This window comes from Puma concolor, chromosome D2 (genome assembly GCF_028749965.1).
Source record: "Puma concolor isolate L17-30 chromosome D2, mPumCon1.1.hap2, whole genome shotgun sequence".
In the NCBI taxonomy this organism is placed as follows: Eukaryota; Metazoa; Chordata; class Mammalia; order Carnivora; family Felidae; genus Puma; species Puma concolor.
Window position 1 is genome coordinate 57,437,540 of NC_141677.1, and position 17,074 is coordinate 57,454,613.

Consider the following 17,074-nt stretch of genomic DNA (forward strand, 5'->3'; position numbering starts at 1 on the left):
AGATGCTAAGATTGCTAAACCTGTGGAATGTGAGACTGAAGCTGCTGGTGGTCCTTTACTGCATCTTTTGTAAAGAACTTGCCTTTTCAAAAAGCAGGAAAAAAAGGAAGGAAACCAGATCTAAGGAAGCAAGAAGCAGATGCCTCATGACACTGAGATTTGAGAATTTCAATACAGACTAAGCCATGCTCGATCTACCCCTGGGACTTTTCATTTTCTTAAGCCAATCGATAGCATCTCTTTGTTTAAGCTAGTTTAAGTTTCTGTCACATATAACTGAAAGAATCCTAATAAATATAAATGCTAAAAATGTCACCCCCTAGGGGCGCCTGGGTGGCTCAGTCAGTTGGGCGCCCAACTTCGGCTCAGGTCATGATCTCACAGCTCATGAGTTCGAGCCCCGCGTCAAGCTATTGTGCTGACCATTCGGAACCTGGAGCCTGCTTCGGATTCTGTGTGTGTGTCTCTCTCTGCCCCTAACCCACTCACATTCTGTCTCTATCCTTCTCAAGAATAAACATTTTTTTTTAATTAAAAAAAAAAATGTCAGCCCCTAGTATAAATCCCAGCCCCTCTTTGGTCATTTTGGTATTCTCCCTACTTCTTCCTTGGGAAATCTCTCTTCTCCTAGATCACCTCTTGCTGGGCTCATTATCACCACTGCCTCTAAAGCCCGCCCTAAGGCTGTGGCTGGCAGCCTCTACTAGGAAGTTACCCTCTCTTCTCCATATTTTCTTTTTAATTTTTATCTTATCACTTGTGCTTCTCCTTTCTGTACCATTTTTCCAATGCTTCTTGGCTTTTTAATAAGCCAGTCTTGGGTTTTCTTACAATGTGAACTTCTGTTCAGCCAAATGCACCAATCACAGCACACAGCATGCAGCCTTTGGTTCTTCAGCTCAGCTCATTTCGGTGATTTTCATTGTCCCACGTTATTCAAAGGTTCGTTTAAAAAAAAATAACAAAACTTTCAAGCTTAATGCTGTGTTATGCCAAATAACTGATGCTGATATTAAATCTAAATTCAGGATAAAAGGGTATTACTCTAATAAGTATAACTAAAAACTACACTTGTTCAAAAGATTCATGTGCAATACCCAGACCTAGAACAAGGCCAAAAAAAATTATTATACATTAGACCCTGGCAGAAATGCAATTAACTCTTTTAAAATTATATATATTTCAAGATCATTACAAACAACAATTTCTAAAACTTCGTATAACTACCTACCGGAAACCCCATTTAAAGATAGGGAAATACGAAAGTAACTTGCTCAAAGACACAAACTGCTTTAATTGAGAGAACAGTATCAATAAACAACACACCCTCTGTGATCTCTGCAAGTTTGAAACTGCAAAGATCAGTAAGGTAATACTAACACTTTACACATCAGCATGCCTCAAAAAAATAAAATACAGATAAGCAATAGTTATCAGGTTAAATATAATTTAACAGTCTTGGGGGGCTTGGGTGGCTCAATCCGTTGAGCGTCCAACCTCAGCTCAGGTCATAAGCTCACAGTTTGTGAGTTCAAGCCCCGCATGAGGCTCTCTGTTGTCAGCACAGAGCCCACTTTGGATCCTCTGCCCTGCTCTCTCTCTGCCCCTTCCCTGCTGGTTCTATATCAAAATAAATACGTAAACTTTAAAAAAATAGATAAATATAATTTAACAGTCTTGCTCTAGGTTCTTTATTCCAGGAAACAGTCATTCTATCTAGAAAGCATATAGACTTTTACAAGTTTACATGCAAATAAGTGTGTCAGTGCAAATTTAACCACCCATCACTCCCTTGTCTTCTCTGATGTGTTTCTGTCCCTCCTCATTCTTTCAGATCCTACCCAGTATCTCATACTCTTCCATAGAAGTCTTAGGAAGTGCTACAGCAAGAGAGGCAAAGAATTAGAGTGAGATGATTATCCACATGTGCCAATTATTGATTTCATGCCTCTCACCCACCGTTGCCTACTCTGCAAAAATGGAGCTGGAGCCCTTAAATATATTTCCTTCTCCAGGCACCTGGATGGCTCAGTTGGTTAAGTATCCAACTCCTGGTTTCCACTCCGGTTATGATCTCAGGGTTCATGGTTTGACCCCCCCCCCAACCCCCAGTGTGGAGCCTGCTTGGGATTCTCTCTCTTTCCCTCTCTCTCTGCCTCTCCCCACTCATAAGCTCTCTCTCAAAATAAATTTGTTTACTTAAAGTTTATGTATTTTCTTCTCCAGCTGGCATGACAATCAGAGTTCATAAAGAACACAGGGGTGACACTGCAGGAGGAGGAGCCTTTCCCTTTCCCTGGCCCCAGGGCACTCCACTAGGAAAGCTCCTGCAGCATGCACAGCTTCTCCAGTACCCAGATCCCACAGCATAGGCAGCTTCTCCAGTGACAGCCTCCTGCAGTCTATGGCACTGAGCAGCACCCATAAGCCAGTAGCTCCCTAGGAACAGCTCTCCCCAGTACCCTAAAGCGTGGATTTCTAGCAGGTTCTATAAGGTGAATTTCCAACAAGTTCCACCACAGCAACTTTTCTGCCATTCAATGTGAGCCATAGCCATGCCTTAAACAAAGCGTGGACCTCTTTCTTGTACGTTCTATCTCAGCCCTAAGGATTATAGTGGATTCTTTTTTTTTTTTTTAATCAAGGTATAAATGGCAAATAAAATTGCAAGATGTTTAAAGTGTACAACATGATGATTCAATATATATAAGCTGATTCTGATATCTACTATTTATATAATCTTTAGAGATCTCTTTTACTTACTAGCCAATCCCTGTTAACTCCAATCCCACTATAGTTAACAATTCTTTATGTTAAACACTTTTTGCTCAAATTACTGTATAGTTTCTGTGTCCTAGTTGAACCTCAACTGATCTATCAGGTAAAACTAGCAAACCATCAGCACAAAATAGATGGGCTCTGGCATTTCTAGAAAAAAACCCATCCTAAAAAATGATTAATAACAGTGTAGTTAAGAGAATTCATACAAGGTAACCAGAGGGTATCTTCAAGAAGGAAATGAGATCACTGCTGTTAAAAAATAATAATAATAATAAGCATTGATATAATCAACTGTAGTGTATCCCTCCCAAAGATAAAATAAGGCAAACTGGTGTACATAACTTGTATATTCTTTGTGCAAATTACCAAATTTGCATTTAGCAATTGGCTTCTTGTGAGCCTGAATGGAGTCAGTCTCCTCAAACCCACCTAATGGATAAAATAGTGTCTGAACTCACAATAACAAAAACAGACTGCCACTCTCTGATGACCTTCCACATAACCAACCAGCAACCTCCAGCTTTAACATTTGTTAATCTCACAAACTCTACAAAAGGTCAGAAGCAAAGAAAAGTAAGCCACTTTTATGTGGATTATTTTAAAATTCTATTCCTTCTTCTCCTCTCCTTCCACAAGACTGGCCTTGTCTAGAAATATAATGATCAAACCCTCTAAGCCAGGTAATTGATAAAAATATAAAATGAAATGATTCAGATTCAAGAAAGACCATTGAAGCAGGTCTGCATGGCTCAGTCAGTTAAGTGTCCAACTCTTGATCTCAGAGCACATCATGATCTCACAATTCATGGGGTCGAGCCCCAAGTCAGGCTCTGTGCTGACAGTGTGAAGCCCGTTTGGGATTCTCTCTCTCTCCCTCTCTCCCTGTCCTCCTGCTCACTTGTGCTCTCTCTAAATAAATAAATAAACTTTAAAAATGAAAAAAAGAGGGGCGCCTGGGTGGCGCAGTCGGTTAAGCGTCCGACTTCAGCCAGGTCACGATCTCGCGGTCCGGGAGTTCGAGCCCCGCGTCAGGCTCTGGGCGGATGGCTCAGAGCCTGGAGCCTGCTTCCGATTCTGTGTCTCCCTCTCTCTCTGCCCCTCCCCCGTTCATGCTCTGTCTCTCTCTGTCCCAAAAATGAATAAACGTTGAAAAAAAAAATGAAAAAAAAAAAAGAAAAAAGAAAAATCACTGAAGAGTCTATTCCTGTGCCTGCTTTGGCAGCACATATACTAAAATTGAAGAATCTATTCCTCATTACCCTTCACATAGAATATTTTTTAATGTTTATTTATTTTTGAAAGAGAGAGAGAGGGAGAGAGAGAGAAAATACAAGCGGGGGAGGGGAAGAAAGAGAGGGGGACAGAGCCTGTCACAGGGCTCAAACTCATGAACCGTGAGATCACGACCTGAGCCAAAGTCCCACACTCAGCCAACTGAGCCACCCAGGTGCCCCCCTTCGGATAGGATTTGACAGCACAAATACAAAACTGGATTCAGGTATTTAAATCATGTTTTCCCACTTGTGCATGTGAGAAGAGGCAAGTCTTCCAAAGATCAGTAAAGGTTCCATTTTTCACTTTTTTTTTTTCCATCTATCACTTTTCTTAAGGGCCACACTGCTGTCTTATCAAAGGAAGAACAATATAACAAAAAGTCTTCAGGAAATTATGTGTTGAGTAACCAATATTCCACTCTCTATGGTGTATTTAAATTAGCAGAATACAGGACCCTTTCCCCATCTATAGGACTTTCCTTATCCTCCAAAAACAATTCCAAAATGGAATGCAAGCATCCAGTAAGTAGTTGTTTCCTAAGCTTCCTGCTGTTCCTAAATTCTAGAAACAGGCTTGGGCCCCAAAACTTGGACACTGCTGGCATATTAACTGTCACCAACTTATGACAAATGTTATCACTACCATGGCTTGTTATGCTTCCCTCCAACCCTGGATGTTCCCATTTGCTTTTCTAGGTTCACAGCAGGTTTCTTTTTCCCCGTGAGTTTTGGGGTTAAAAAGCTTGTGACTCTTTGTTATCAATTTCCCCTCTTCATCTAATAATAGAACTTTTATTATATGTCTGTTTAATTCAAAAAGTACTGAACTGGGCGCCTATATGGCTCAGTTGTCAAGCATCTAACTTCGGCTCAGGTCATGATCTCACGGTTCATGAGTTCAAGTCCCACATCGGACAAGCTTGAACCCTGCATCGGGTGAGCTCGTGCTCTGCTTCAGGTGAGCCTCACTTCTCTTTCTCTCTCTCTCTCTCTCTCTCTCTCTCTCTCCCTCACTCTCTCTCTTCCCCCTTTCTCTGTCTCTCTCTCCCTCTGCCCCTCCTGGGATTCTCTCTCTGCCCCTCTCTCACTTGTGCCCTCTCTCTCTCTCTCTCTCTCTCTCTCAAAAAAAAAAAAAAAAAAAAAAAGGTACTGAACTGTATTTCCCTACTGCCAATTACGTAGGAGAAATGGCTACAGATTTTCCTGCTTTAGCTTTTTTCTCTTTGGCCTTTGAAAGTCTTAAATATTTTTATATTGCTATTGGTAGAGTGGATAGCTTCTATTTGTGGATTCCGCTTTAGAATTGTTCACTTAAGAGTAACTTGAAGGTAGGGGACCCTGGGTGGCTCAGTCACTTGAGCATCCAACTTCGGCTCAGGTCATGATCTCAGTTCCTAAGATCAAGCCCCGCATCAGGCTCTGAGCTGACAGCATGAAGCCTACTTGGAATTCTTTCTCTCCCTCTCTCTCTGCCTCTCCCCCACACAAGCACACACACACATACTCTCTCTCAAAATAGACTTAAAAAAAAAAAGACTATTATTCATTCATTATTGACTACCTATGCAAAGCTAAGCACCGGGAATATGTAATAAAAATAAACATGTGTCCTGCCCTCAAAAAGCCTTACAGAAACCTGAATTTTCTTTTATAATAGGAAATTGATAAAAGTTTCAAATTCAAATAAAATTCTGTAAATACCTGCTGATCATATAACTAAACCTGGCACTTAAAACTTAAATTCAATTGGCAACATCCTTTAAAGGAATTCAAACCACTCCTGCTACAGACTAGTATTTTGTCTTCAGGTTTTCATCACAATTCAAGATTTTAAAGCAGGATGAGAGATCAGCTCATCAAATTTATCAATCCCCTCTACAGTGTCCAGGCACCAATGATCAACCATTTATAGACACCTCCAAGAGTGAAAAACTCTTCCCTGTAAGATATTAACACACTCAACCATGTCTATCTCAGCTAGGGAAGGAGTCCAGTGCCCATTCATAAACCCAACTTCCCAAGACTTGGAATCTCTTATTCAATACAAATGGCACCAAGAGACACCAAAGTGTTTACACTTTACACTGAGGCAATGAGAATAATCTCACTCTACTAAATTCTAATATATAAGTAATCAGTTGAGACAACTAAGGTCTCAAGGCTGTGGCAAGACCACCTGGAAATTCTTTCTGGGAAAAGCTATCTTTTGGTGTGCCTGTAGAAATTATGATTTCTTAAACTGCAGATCTGTTCTTTAGTTCTACCAGGAAAAAGAAAATCTATCACATAATGAATGGTTATTACCTGCTAGGCTCAGTACTAAGCACTTTATTTTTTTTTTATTTTTTTTCTTAATGTTTATTTATTTTTGAGAGAGAGAGAAACAGAGTGTGAGTGCAGGAGGGGCAGAGAGAGAGGAAGACACGGAATCTGAAGCAGGCTCCAGGCTCTGAGCTGTCAACATAGAGCCCTACACGGGGCTCAAACTCTCCAACTGTGAGATCATGACCTGAGCTGAAGTTGGATGCTTAACCAACTGAGCCACCCAGGTGCCCCAGGTCTAAGCACTTTAAAAGGACTGTCTAATTTAATACTGACATTCTCTGGAGTAGACACCATTGTGCCCATTTATAAATAAAGACACTGAAGCTGAGAGAGGTTTAAAAATTGGCTGAGTATTTTATATATGATCCAGCAATCCCGCTTGTATTTATCCAAAAGTATTGAAATCAGGATCTCAAAGAATTACTGGCACTCTCACGTTCACTGAGGCACAATTAACAATCACTAAGGTGTGGAACAAGTTAAATGTCCATGGACAGATGAATGGAATAGCAAAATGTGGTATATACACAGAATGGAATATTACTCAGCTTTTAGAAAGAAGAAAATTCTGCAATAGGTGACAACATGGATGAACCTTATAAGCCAGGTACTGGAAGACAAATGATTCCACTTCTATATATGAGGTACTAAAATAGTCAATTTCATAGAACGTTAGAGTAGAATGGTGGTTGCCGGGACTGGGAGAGGGGCAATGGGAAGTTACTAATTAACAGGCATAAAGTTCCAGTTAAGCAAGATGAATAAGCTCTTGGGGCGCCTGGGTGGCTCAGTCGGCTGAGCATCCGACTTCGGCTCAGGTCATGATCTCACAGTTCGTGAGTTCGAGCCCTGCGTCAGGCTCTGTGCTGACAGCTTGGAGCCTGGAACCTGCTTCTGATTTCTGTCTCCCTCTCTCTTTGCCCCTCCCCCGCTCATGCTCTGTCTCTCTCTCTCTGTCAAAAATAAAAAATTTAAAGATGAATAAGCTCTTGAGATATGCTGTACAACATTGTACCTATCGTCAACAATATTATCTCATACACTGAAAGTTTTGCTAAGAGGGTTCGCGCGTGGATGGCTCAGTCGGTTCAGCGGCTGACTTCAGCTTCGGTCATGATCTCAGGGTTAGTGAGTTGGGGCCCCTACACAGGGCTCTCGGTCAGTGTGGGGTCGCTTGGGATCCTCTGTCCCCCTCTCTCTCTGCCCTTTCCCACCCTCAGAAATAAACATTTACTTTAATTAATTAATTATTTATTTATTTATTTACTAAGAGGGTAGCCCTCGTGTTAAGTATTCTAAAGCACAACGAAAATTTTTATTTAATTGGCACAAGAACTCAAACCCATTTCTGGCACTCCAACCCTCGCTCCGACTTTAACACATATACTGCGGTACTGACAGAGCTCTCTCCCGGCACTGTGTGACGTTAGGGAATTCGCTTAACAGCTCTGGGCTTGAGTTTCCTCACCAAGGAAGCTCAGCGCAAAAGCAAGCAGAGCTGCCACCACCAACCGGTGGGTCTGCAGCCAACGCTGCGGACAGACCTCCGGAGAGGGCATCAACGGGACCAAGTGGAGGCCAGGCTGGATCCCAGCTCCTGAGCCAGACCGCAGGCGTGAAGGTGAGAAACGCGGTGGCAGGAAACAACAAAGCGTGGCCCCGCTGGGTCACCATGACCCAAAGGAAAAGCGTCAGTACGACCAGCCCACGGCCTCGTTTCCAAGGAAGCTGGACCAAGAACTCGGCTCACCTCCGGCGGGAATCCCTGGCTGGCACCTCCCCTTCACTCTGCGCCTCTGTCGCCATCTTAGTCAGCAAACTTCTTTCTCCGCCCCCATCTCCGGCCCCGCCCCCACGCCTTCGGATTGGCTAAGGTGTTTCCCCCCTCTTCCATGCGATTGGGTGACTTTACCACCCCTCCGCAACCTAAACAGTTTCATGATATTATTGGTCTATTCAAATTACTAACGGTCATTGGTCGCCCCCAGCCCTGGCGGAAAAAAAAAAAAAGGATCCCGGAGGAGACCGAGCCCCGAGACCTGCTGGGGGTTGTAGTTTCTTGTTTTGATTAGCCCTTCGTATTCCACCTACTTTTTAAGGTTCAAGTCAGAAATCCCCAGCCTACGCTCAAATTATGACACAGAGACACATGCCTAGAAGGCTAGGTATAGCGCGGCAAACAAGAAGTATGTAACTATTACATTTCGTTCACAGCCCGCTTGCTTCAGACAGTCACACAGCACAGCCGTGGGTCACTTCTGCTTCTTTCCACACGCTCCCTTCCGGCTTCCCAGAGAACCCACAGACTTTGCCTCTCTGGTCTGAAACATGGAACCAAAGGCTGCCTAACTTTGTCCCTGACTGAGCTTTAATGCTTAGTGATAGAAATAATCATAATTCTGCTTGCTCTCCCTGCCTCATGGGCTTCTAGTGAGGATTCACTTCTAGTGAGGCAACAGATGTGGGAACATTGTAAACCTAAGGCATTAATGTTTTTTTCTGTACTGTTTTACTATGCAGGATTTTTCTAGGGATATTTTTCTTGGGGTTCCTTCGGACATCCTTTCCTGTGAGGTTCCTCCCAGCATTCTTCCCTTTCACTAAGCTCTATCCACATGTGTTTCAGTTTCTCAGCAAACTCTTCCTGCCTCCAGCCTTTGCACTTGTTACTTTTTCTGACTGGCCCATTTTTCACTTTATTATTGGTCAGGTCTCAGCTTAAATGTCAGTGGTTGGGATGGCTTCCATGGCCCCCACTATATTAAATCAGTTTACCGACTACACTTTCACAGAGCACTCTATACTCGCCCTTCATAGCTTTCATAACCACTTAAAATTATGTAGTTGTTTGTATGACTATTTATTTCATGTGAAGTTTCCCAACTAGACTTCCTACCACACATGCACAGAGACTACATCTATTTTGCTCCCCATGGCTTCTGACACATAGTGACCTTTCAATAAATAGTTTTTGAACAAATGATTAAACAAGTCCTCAGATTATATAATCCAAAACAAAAACTGAATCTCATGATCCAATAGGTTATTTCAATTGATGACTTCATATTAAAAGTTTGATGAAGGGGCGCCTGGGTGGCTCAGTCAATTAAGCATCTGACTCTTGGTTTCAGCTCAGGGCACGATCTCAGTTCCCGAGTTCGAGCCCCACGTCTGGCTCCACACTAACAGTGAGGAGCCTGCTTGGGATTCTCTCTTCTTCTCTGGCCCTCCCTCACTCTCTCTTTCAAAATAAATATAAGAAAAAAATCTTTACAAAGTTTGATGAAAGTGTTAAAATAAAATTGCTTTATTTTATTTATTTATTTATTTTTTTAGAGAGAGAGAAAGAATATGAGAGGGGAAGGGGCAGAGAGAGAGAGAGAGAGAGAGAGAGAGAGACAGAAGATCTGAAGTGGGCTCTGTACTGACAGCAGAGAGCCCAATGTGGGAATGGAACTCAACAAACTATGAGATCACGACCTGAGCTGAACTCGGACGCTTAACTGACTGAGCCACCCAGGTGCCCTATTTTATGTCTTATGTTTAACAGATGATCTCTGTTGAACAAATACATGAAAAGAAACATACAATTCAACAAACACGTATCAGTGAAATTGTTCATTGAACCCGCGACAGACTTGGAAAATCCAAGCTGCATATTTGGTATAAATACAAAGCAAGGAACACAAGGCTCAAATTCTGCAAAGAATTTCTCCCAAGAAGGAACAAGTTTTGTTTTTTGGTTTGTTTGTTTTTTTTTTTTCCTAGCTGCATGAGACCCAGCATCAACTGACTGATTGGATTGAATGGCTGTTTTCACACAGAAGAAATGTTCACAACTTTAAAATTTCACTGCTACAACCAGGTAGAATACCACACCACTCTATTTCTGGTTTATCTGTTTTGATGACATTTTTATACAAAGCCCTTACCGTTTGGAGAACTACAGCACGGTAGTTAAGAGCATGGGTTCTGGAGCCAGTAAGCCTACTTTGAAATCCTAGCTCCATTACTTCTAACCGTGACCCAGACAGCTTATTTCACTTTCTGAGTCCACTTCCTCCTCTGAAAAACGAGGATAATAATAAGTACTCCCCAGCCGACGAGCCTGCCGACAAGCAAGGGGGTCCTGGCTCCCCTGAAATCATCCTTACTCAGTCTGGCTGCTGACTGCCAGCCTGGTGATAAGCATGGCTGTACAGCAGGTATTCATGAACAGTTCAGAAAGTCATCTTGTTTCCAACAGTCTGGCTGAACCGAAGGTCATGGAAAAGTGGCCCCAGCCCTGCAGGAGTGACAGACTGGGAGAGACAAAATGAACACACATAAGTCACATACAACAGAAGTCAGGTTAGAATTACAGAGGACTGGGGCGCCTGGGTGGCGCAGTCGGTTAAGCGTCCGACTTCAGCCAAGTCACGATCTCGCGGTCCGTGAGTTCGAGCCCCGCGTCAGGCTCTGGGCGGATGGCTCGGAGCCTGGAGCCTGTTTCCGATTCTGTGTCTCCCTCTCTCTCTGCCCCTCCCCCGTTCATGCTCTGTCTCTCTCTGTCCCAAAAATAAATAAAAACGTTGAAAAAAAAATTTAGAATTACAGAGGACTATATATTCAAGCAGAGAAAAGACTCCTAAGAATTCTGAAGTATGGCGCAGGGAAGAGGGCCAGGGCCACAAATGTCACTGCACCTCCATCTGCCTACCTCCAACAAACTGCAAGCATCTTTTTATATCATTTAATGACACATATAATACGTGAAGATATTCCCCTTGTAAAAAAAATTTAAGTAATACAGATAAAAAATCTCCCTCGTCAACCGCCCCTACCTCTAGTCCCTCCTCTAAGAAACTATTTTCAGTTTAATATATGTTCTTCTAGATCTTTTTCCATACAATACATTCATTCAGGAAATATTTATCGAGGGGCGCCTGGGTCGCGCAGTCAGTTAAGCATCTAACTTCAGCTCAGGTCATGATCTCGTGGTTCATGAGTTCAAGCCCTGCATTGGGCTCTGTGCTAACCACTCAGAGCGTGGAACCTGCTTCGGATTCTGTGTCTCCCGCTCTCTCTGCCCCTCCCCCACTTATCCCCTGTCTGTCTGTCTGTCTCTCTCTTTCTCTGTCTCTCTCAAAAATAAACATTAAAAAAAAAATATTTATCGAATATGTACGATGTGCTAGGTCCTGTTCTAGGCCTGGAAATATAAGTGTGAACAAAGCTAAATTCCTTTTCTTATGGCATTTCTTTCCTTTTTTTTTTTTTTTTTTAAGGTTATTTTTTTAGTAATCTCTACACCCAGCATGGACCTCCATCTCATGACCCTAAGATCAAGAGTCACATGCTCTACCAACTGAGCCAGCCAGGCTTCCCTTAATTTTTAGATTAATTGTGATATATTGTACACATTATCCCTAGAAGGGCATCTTGGACATCTATGTCAGTACACATAGATATGCCATTACCCTTTTGAACAGCTGTGTAGTATTCCACCTTACAGATGCTCCCTGGCTTGTTTATTTGTTTTAATTTTTTACGTTTATTTATTTTTGAGAAACAGAGAGAGACAGAGCACGAGTGGGGGAAGGACAGAGACAGAGGGAGACACAGAATCCGAAGCAGGCTCCAGGCTGCTGTCAGCACAGAGCCCGACCCAGGGCTCAGACCCACAAACCGTGAGATCATGACATGGGCCGAAGTCGGACGCTTAACCGACTGAGCCACTCAGGTGCCCCACTCCCTGGTTTATTTAAACCACTTCCTCCAGACATAAAACAGGTTTATATCAATCTGGATTCAAGCACTGGAAAGTGACTTTGGCTAACAGAAACTGGATTTGTTATGAGGATACTAGGTTGAAGAGCTGGCAGGAAGGAAGGGGGCTAGGGAGCCAAAAACCCAGCCAAGTTCACACCATTCAGTGCCACTTGACTCAGCACATTCACCCCTCCACTGATTTCCCATCTGTCCTTAGGTCTCCCCATCAATCCCTGGAGAGAAAGAGTCATGAGTGAGAACATCTGATTAGCTGGGCCAAGGTCACGTGCCTCTACCTTTCGGCCTGGAGGACAGCCCTATCTCCCACCAAAGTTCTCCCAGTGGGGAACTACCCACTAAAGGGGGGCAAAGTTAAAGGACAAAGGTAGGCTACAAATCACTCCCAATTTTCTTGCTTCCTGGGACACCTGTTTATTGTGGGCTACGGCAAAGTTTAACCATTCAGTCTCCTTCAGACACACCAAAGACTAACACTTACATTATTCCATATGCCAAAAAACGAAGTTATCTCCAGCTTTGCTATGGAATCCTCTTTAAGACCGGCCACAGGGTAAGTGGAGGCAGGAACTCAATGGGGTGAAGAGAAGAGGAACCGATTCTGTGCAGCTAAAAACAACCCGGGTCAGGGCTGGAACCCCACGGGAAAAACTCTGGGGGTCATTTTCCCCAGCCAGGATAACAAGCTGGGAAACAGCCAGGTCACTGGCAAGAGGCTGGCAGAGAGAAACACTGGAAGCACATTCAGTCACGGAGCATTTGTGATTGGGATTTACCATCTGTCAAGCACTGAGCTCAGCATTGAGCATTGAGCCATGAACCCTACCTCAGAAAGTTCAGACTGTAGCTGGGGGCAAAGGGGCAGGCTGTCTGGGCTTCAACAGAGGCAAGGAACAAACTCTCTGAAAGCCTGAAGGTATCGCAGGCAGCCAGGCCTGGCGCAGGGGTCGGATCTGAGGGAGGCTTAGGGTGGTCCTGAGTCTTGCAGAGTAAGTTTAAAGTCCCGAAAACTGACCAAATTATCCTGTATTGGAATCTTTCTGGCCCTCTAGTCAAAAACACCCAGACCTCAGGTCAGGAGGCCCCAAGTGCTGATGGCTAAGTTTCAAAGCAGTAACATGTATGTGATGTTCAGGAACGGGCAGGAACATTATGAACTCGCTGTGTTGGGTGTTATCTCCACAGTCATGTGAGCTGAAGCCTGGATGGATCCTTTTTTCTGCCACTATAACCCATCCTTATGGAGATTGCTTTGGTATGGAGAGAAATTTTGCACATAAAGTTTCTATAGCTATTAGGAAGTAGGGTGAAGGTCAGAAAAGGCCCCAAGGCTTCCCCTATCTCTTTGTTCTCTAGGGGAGCCTTCAGAATCAGCCTGTAAGATTCCCCATTCAAAATAGGAAAGTGAAGGAAATTGTCCTTTAGCCCTCTGTAGGCCTGTACAACCATCCCCACCCATATGATCCATCTTCTTTCAAGGGTGTAGAAAGAACGGCCTTGTTCATTGAGTCATTCATTTATTCACACTTCAGTGTGAATTAAGTCCAAGGGTACCTCTTTTGGAACATGTGAATGTAAAGGACCACTTCTAATTGTGAAAGGCTTGTTGCCCGGTTAAAATAACTTCACACAGTCATTTCGATTAGGAAACATGAAAACCTTCTGGGGACTCAAATGCATCTCAGATTACCACTGCTGCATTTCTAGATTTGTTTATAGATTGCTTGATTAGTTTTGGAGACTGGAGGCTCTATGAGTTAAGGACTATATTTAGTTTTGCTTACCCAACTATTTGTTGAAGGAATAAAGGAACGAGTTAATCAATTAAATCAAGGAAGTAATAAATGAAACAATAAAGTTGCTCAGGCCTTCTGGAAAAACTACATCCTGCCAATACTGGAAATGGGCTTTTGTTTTGATGCACCCAGCAACTCTTAAGGGATCCTCTACTTCCCTATCTCAGTCCAAGAGTTTTGGGTATGACTGGCCCTATCGCTGGCTATAGGGGTGGGCAAAGAACTCAGGCCTGACCAATCAGAGGACTCTCACTTCTGAACTTAAGAGACTTACAGTCTAGACCAGCCCAAGTAACTACTGAAATAAAGAATGTTCTAACAGCCCCCACTGAGGGAACTGAATGGGGTGGGAGAGCAGAGGGCTGAGGAACCACCACCTACTGGGGAGAACAGAGACAGCTTCATGAAGGAGCTTCACTTCACAGACTGAGCAAGACTGAGATGGCTAGAGATGTGGGAGAAGCCATTCTCTGCGCAAAGAACAGCACCAAACACATGAGACAGGAACCTGGCTTGTGTGGGGGTGGAGGACAGGAGGTTTGGAAGAATGGATCAGGGCCAGTCCTCTAAGAGTTCTGGATACTGTGTCAAGGAGCTAAGGGTTTTACTCCGGAGGCAACGTGCACATATTCACAGTGGGAAAGGTGGGTAACCTGAGCAGGATCGGGCATTAGGAAGTTGATCTGCCACAAGAGTGGATTAAAGGGAAAGAGGCTAGGGTCCAGAAACAAGTTGCATGCGCCCAGCCAAGGAAACACGAAGGGCATCCGCAGTGGGACCAGAAATAGGGCAAGACTGCTAGCAGAGTCACTGAAGGCCTTGGGGAACAAGAACCAGGCAGAGGTAAGAGACCACATCGCTGCGCCTGGGTAACAGCATGTGGGTAGCGGCTTGAGAAGGGCAGGTCTAGGCGTCAACCAAAACAGAGTTTGAATCCTGGCCCTGGCACTGGTAGTCTGGGTGATCTTGGGCAAGTTTTCTTATCTCTGGGCCTTGGTTTTCCTCTCCATAAAGAGGATAAAACGAAACTTAGAGGTTACTGGAAGACTAAAGGAAATAACATCTGTAAAGCACTTTTCCATAGAGCTTTTAGGTACGAAGTTTCTTTTGGGGATGATGCATATATTCTAAAGTCAGATTATGGGGATGGTTGTACAACTCTGGAAATATACTAAAGGCCACTGAACTGTACAATTTAAATGGGTGAATTTTATGGCATGTAAATTATGTCTCAATAAAACTGTTAGAAAGAATAATCAGTATGTGGTAGCTACTATCATTATCGGCTTCGGTTCCTGATCTGAGTATTTCTCATAGGCCTGCCTGACTGGCATTGCTCTCCAAACCAGCTTTGCAGATTTTCTGATTATAGTAGCATTATCTTCACAAAGTTTCTGCTTGGCCTAAACAAGGTAGAATGTTATTTCTTCCTCACAGAAAAGAGATCCAGAGGTAGGCAGTCTAAGACTGCATTTGACTCTTCAGACGTTGTTTGAGATTCCTTCAAATGCACTGCTCTTTTCATAGATCCGCGTGGCTGCTGGGGTTCCAGCTAACACATCCACATTCCAGGCAACACGAGGAAAGAAAAAAAGAAAGGTTTGGCCCCCTTCTACTAGGGTGACTTTCCAAAAGTACCACACGGCACTTCTATACTTCTGACTTCTAGCTCACTGGCTAGAATGTCATCACATAGCCCCATCCAGCTGCCAGAGAAATTCAAAAGTGTGATACTAGAGCCCTCGTGCTTCCATAACGTGGGGTCCATCGAAGGGGAGAATGGTAGCTGGGAAGCAAACAGCAGCTTCTGTTAAAGCCTCTAGCTAACAAAGGGAGGCAAAATACAAATACAAAGATACACACACACACACACACACACACACACACACACATACACACACATATCTTTAATAGATGGTAAGGGCACCTAGGTGGCTCAGTCAGTTAAGCGTCCTACTTCCGCTCAGGTCATGATCTCGCGGTTCGCCAGTTGGAGCCCCGCGTCAGGCTCTGTGCTGACAGCTTGGAGCCTGGGGCCTGCTCCGGATTCCGTGCCTCCCTCGCTCTCTGCCCCTCCCCCACTCGTGATCTGTCTTTCTCGAAAATAAATAAACATTAAAAACAATAATTTTTTAAAAAACAATAATGATTGTATGGTTTGCCTCCAGGTTGGGAGACCGGGTGGCTGGGAACAGGGATGGGGTCAGAACTTGCACTTTTCCCATTTTGACCTTTAGAATTTTCAACCACGTGGCTATATTATCTAGTCAAATAACTAAAACTAGAATCTTTTTTCAAAAAGACTGAATTAGGCCACCTGACCTTGTGTCTCCTGATTTCCAATTCTGCTGATTCCACTGCTGTCCCAGGCATCCAGACAGTCCCCAAACCTCTGCAGATCCAAGACCACCTGCCTGGACACCTTCTCTTCCCTTCCTGCTGCCGTCCCTTTGGCAAGGACAGCGCAAGCTTTTCTGCAGTTCCAGAAATGTGAGTGCTGACTGCATCAGCCTATATGGGGTCATCCTAATAATCCCTGTGGAGATGTGTTCCCGATATGGCTTTTTTTTTTTTTTTTTTTTTTTATTTTACATATGATGAACACACAAAAAGGGGTTTTTGGCCCCTTGTTTTTTTTATCTCTTCATTCTTTATTCCTGTTCTCAGGGCAGATGTCGCTGGGCCTCGCATAACCCAACATCTATCAGAGAGGCCCTCGGCCCTTCAATTTTTTCCACTGATTCTCAGAACTCCCCCAGAGCCTTCAATAAATTTCTCCATGGCTTACATGCTTTACACAATTTCTTGAAATCACTCCTAGTTCCCTGGGACTGCCGTAACAAATTACCAAAAACCTGGTGCCTTAAAACAACAGAAATTGATTCTCTCACAGTTTCGGAGGCCAGAAGTCCAGTATCAAGGGGTCAGTTGGCAGGGTTGGTTCCTTTCTGGGGACTCTGAGGGAGAAGCTGTTCCGTGCCCTCCGTAGGTGACTGCTGACAATCCTTAGTGTTCTCTGGCTGGTGGTGACACCTCTCCAATCTCTGCCTCTGCGGACACGTGGCATTCTCCCTGTGCGTCTCTGTGTCCAAATTTCCCTCTTTGAACAAGGACACCAGCCACTGCATT

At 43.8% G+C, this 17,074-nt stretch overlaps 1 protein-coding gene across 2 annotated transcripts in view; it reads right to left on the bottom strand.

Moving 5' to 3' along the window:
- Nucleotides 1-17,074, bottom strand: part of ARHGAP19 (Rho GTPase activating protein 19) — an 81,926-nt gene that overhangs the window by 61,465 nt on the left and 3,387 nt on the right. Inside the window, exon 3 of one of the 2 annotated variants that reach the window (XM_086680528.1) lies at nt 16,837-17,045. In XM_086680528.1, coding sequence (XP_086536654.1) covers nt 16,837-17,012 — 176 coding nt within the window. In that variant the 5' untranslated portion in view covers nt 17,013-17,045. Of the gene's footprint in view, nt 1-8,130; nt 8,236-16,836; nt 17,046-17,074 lie in introns of those variants that run through there. The other variant, XM_086680529.1, reaches the window with a different exon arrangement.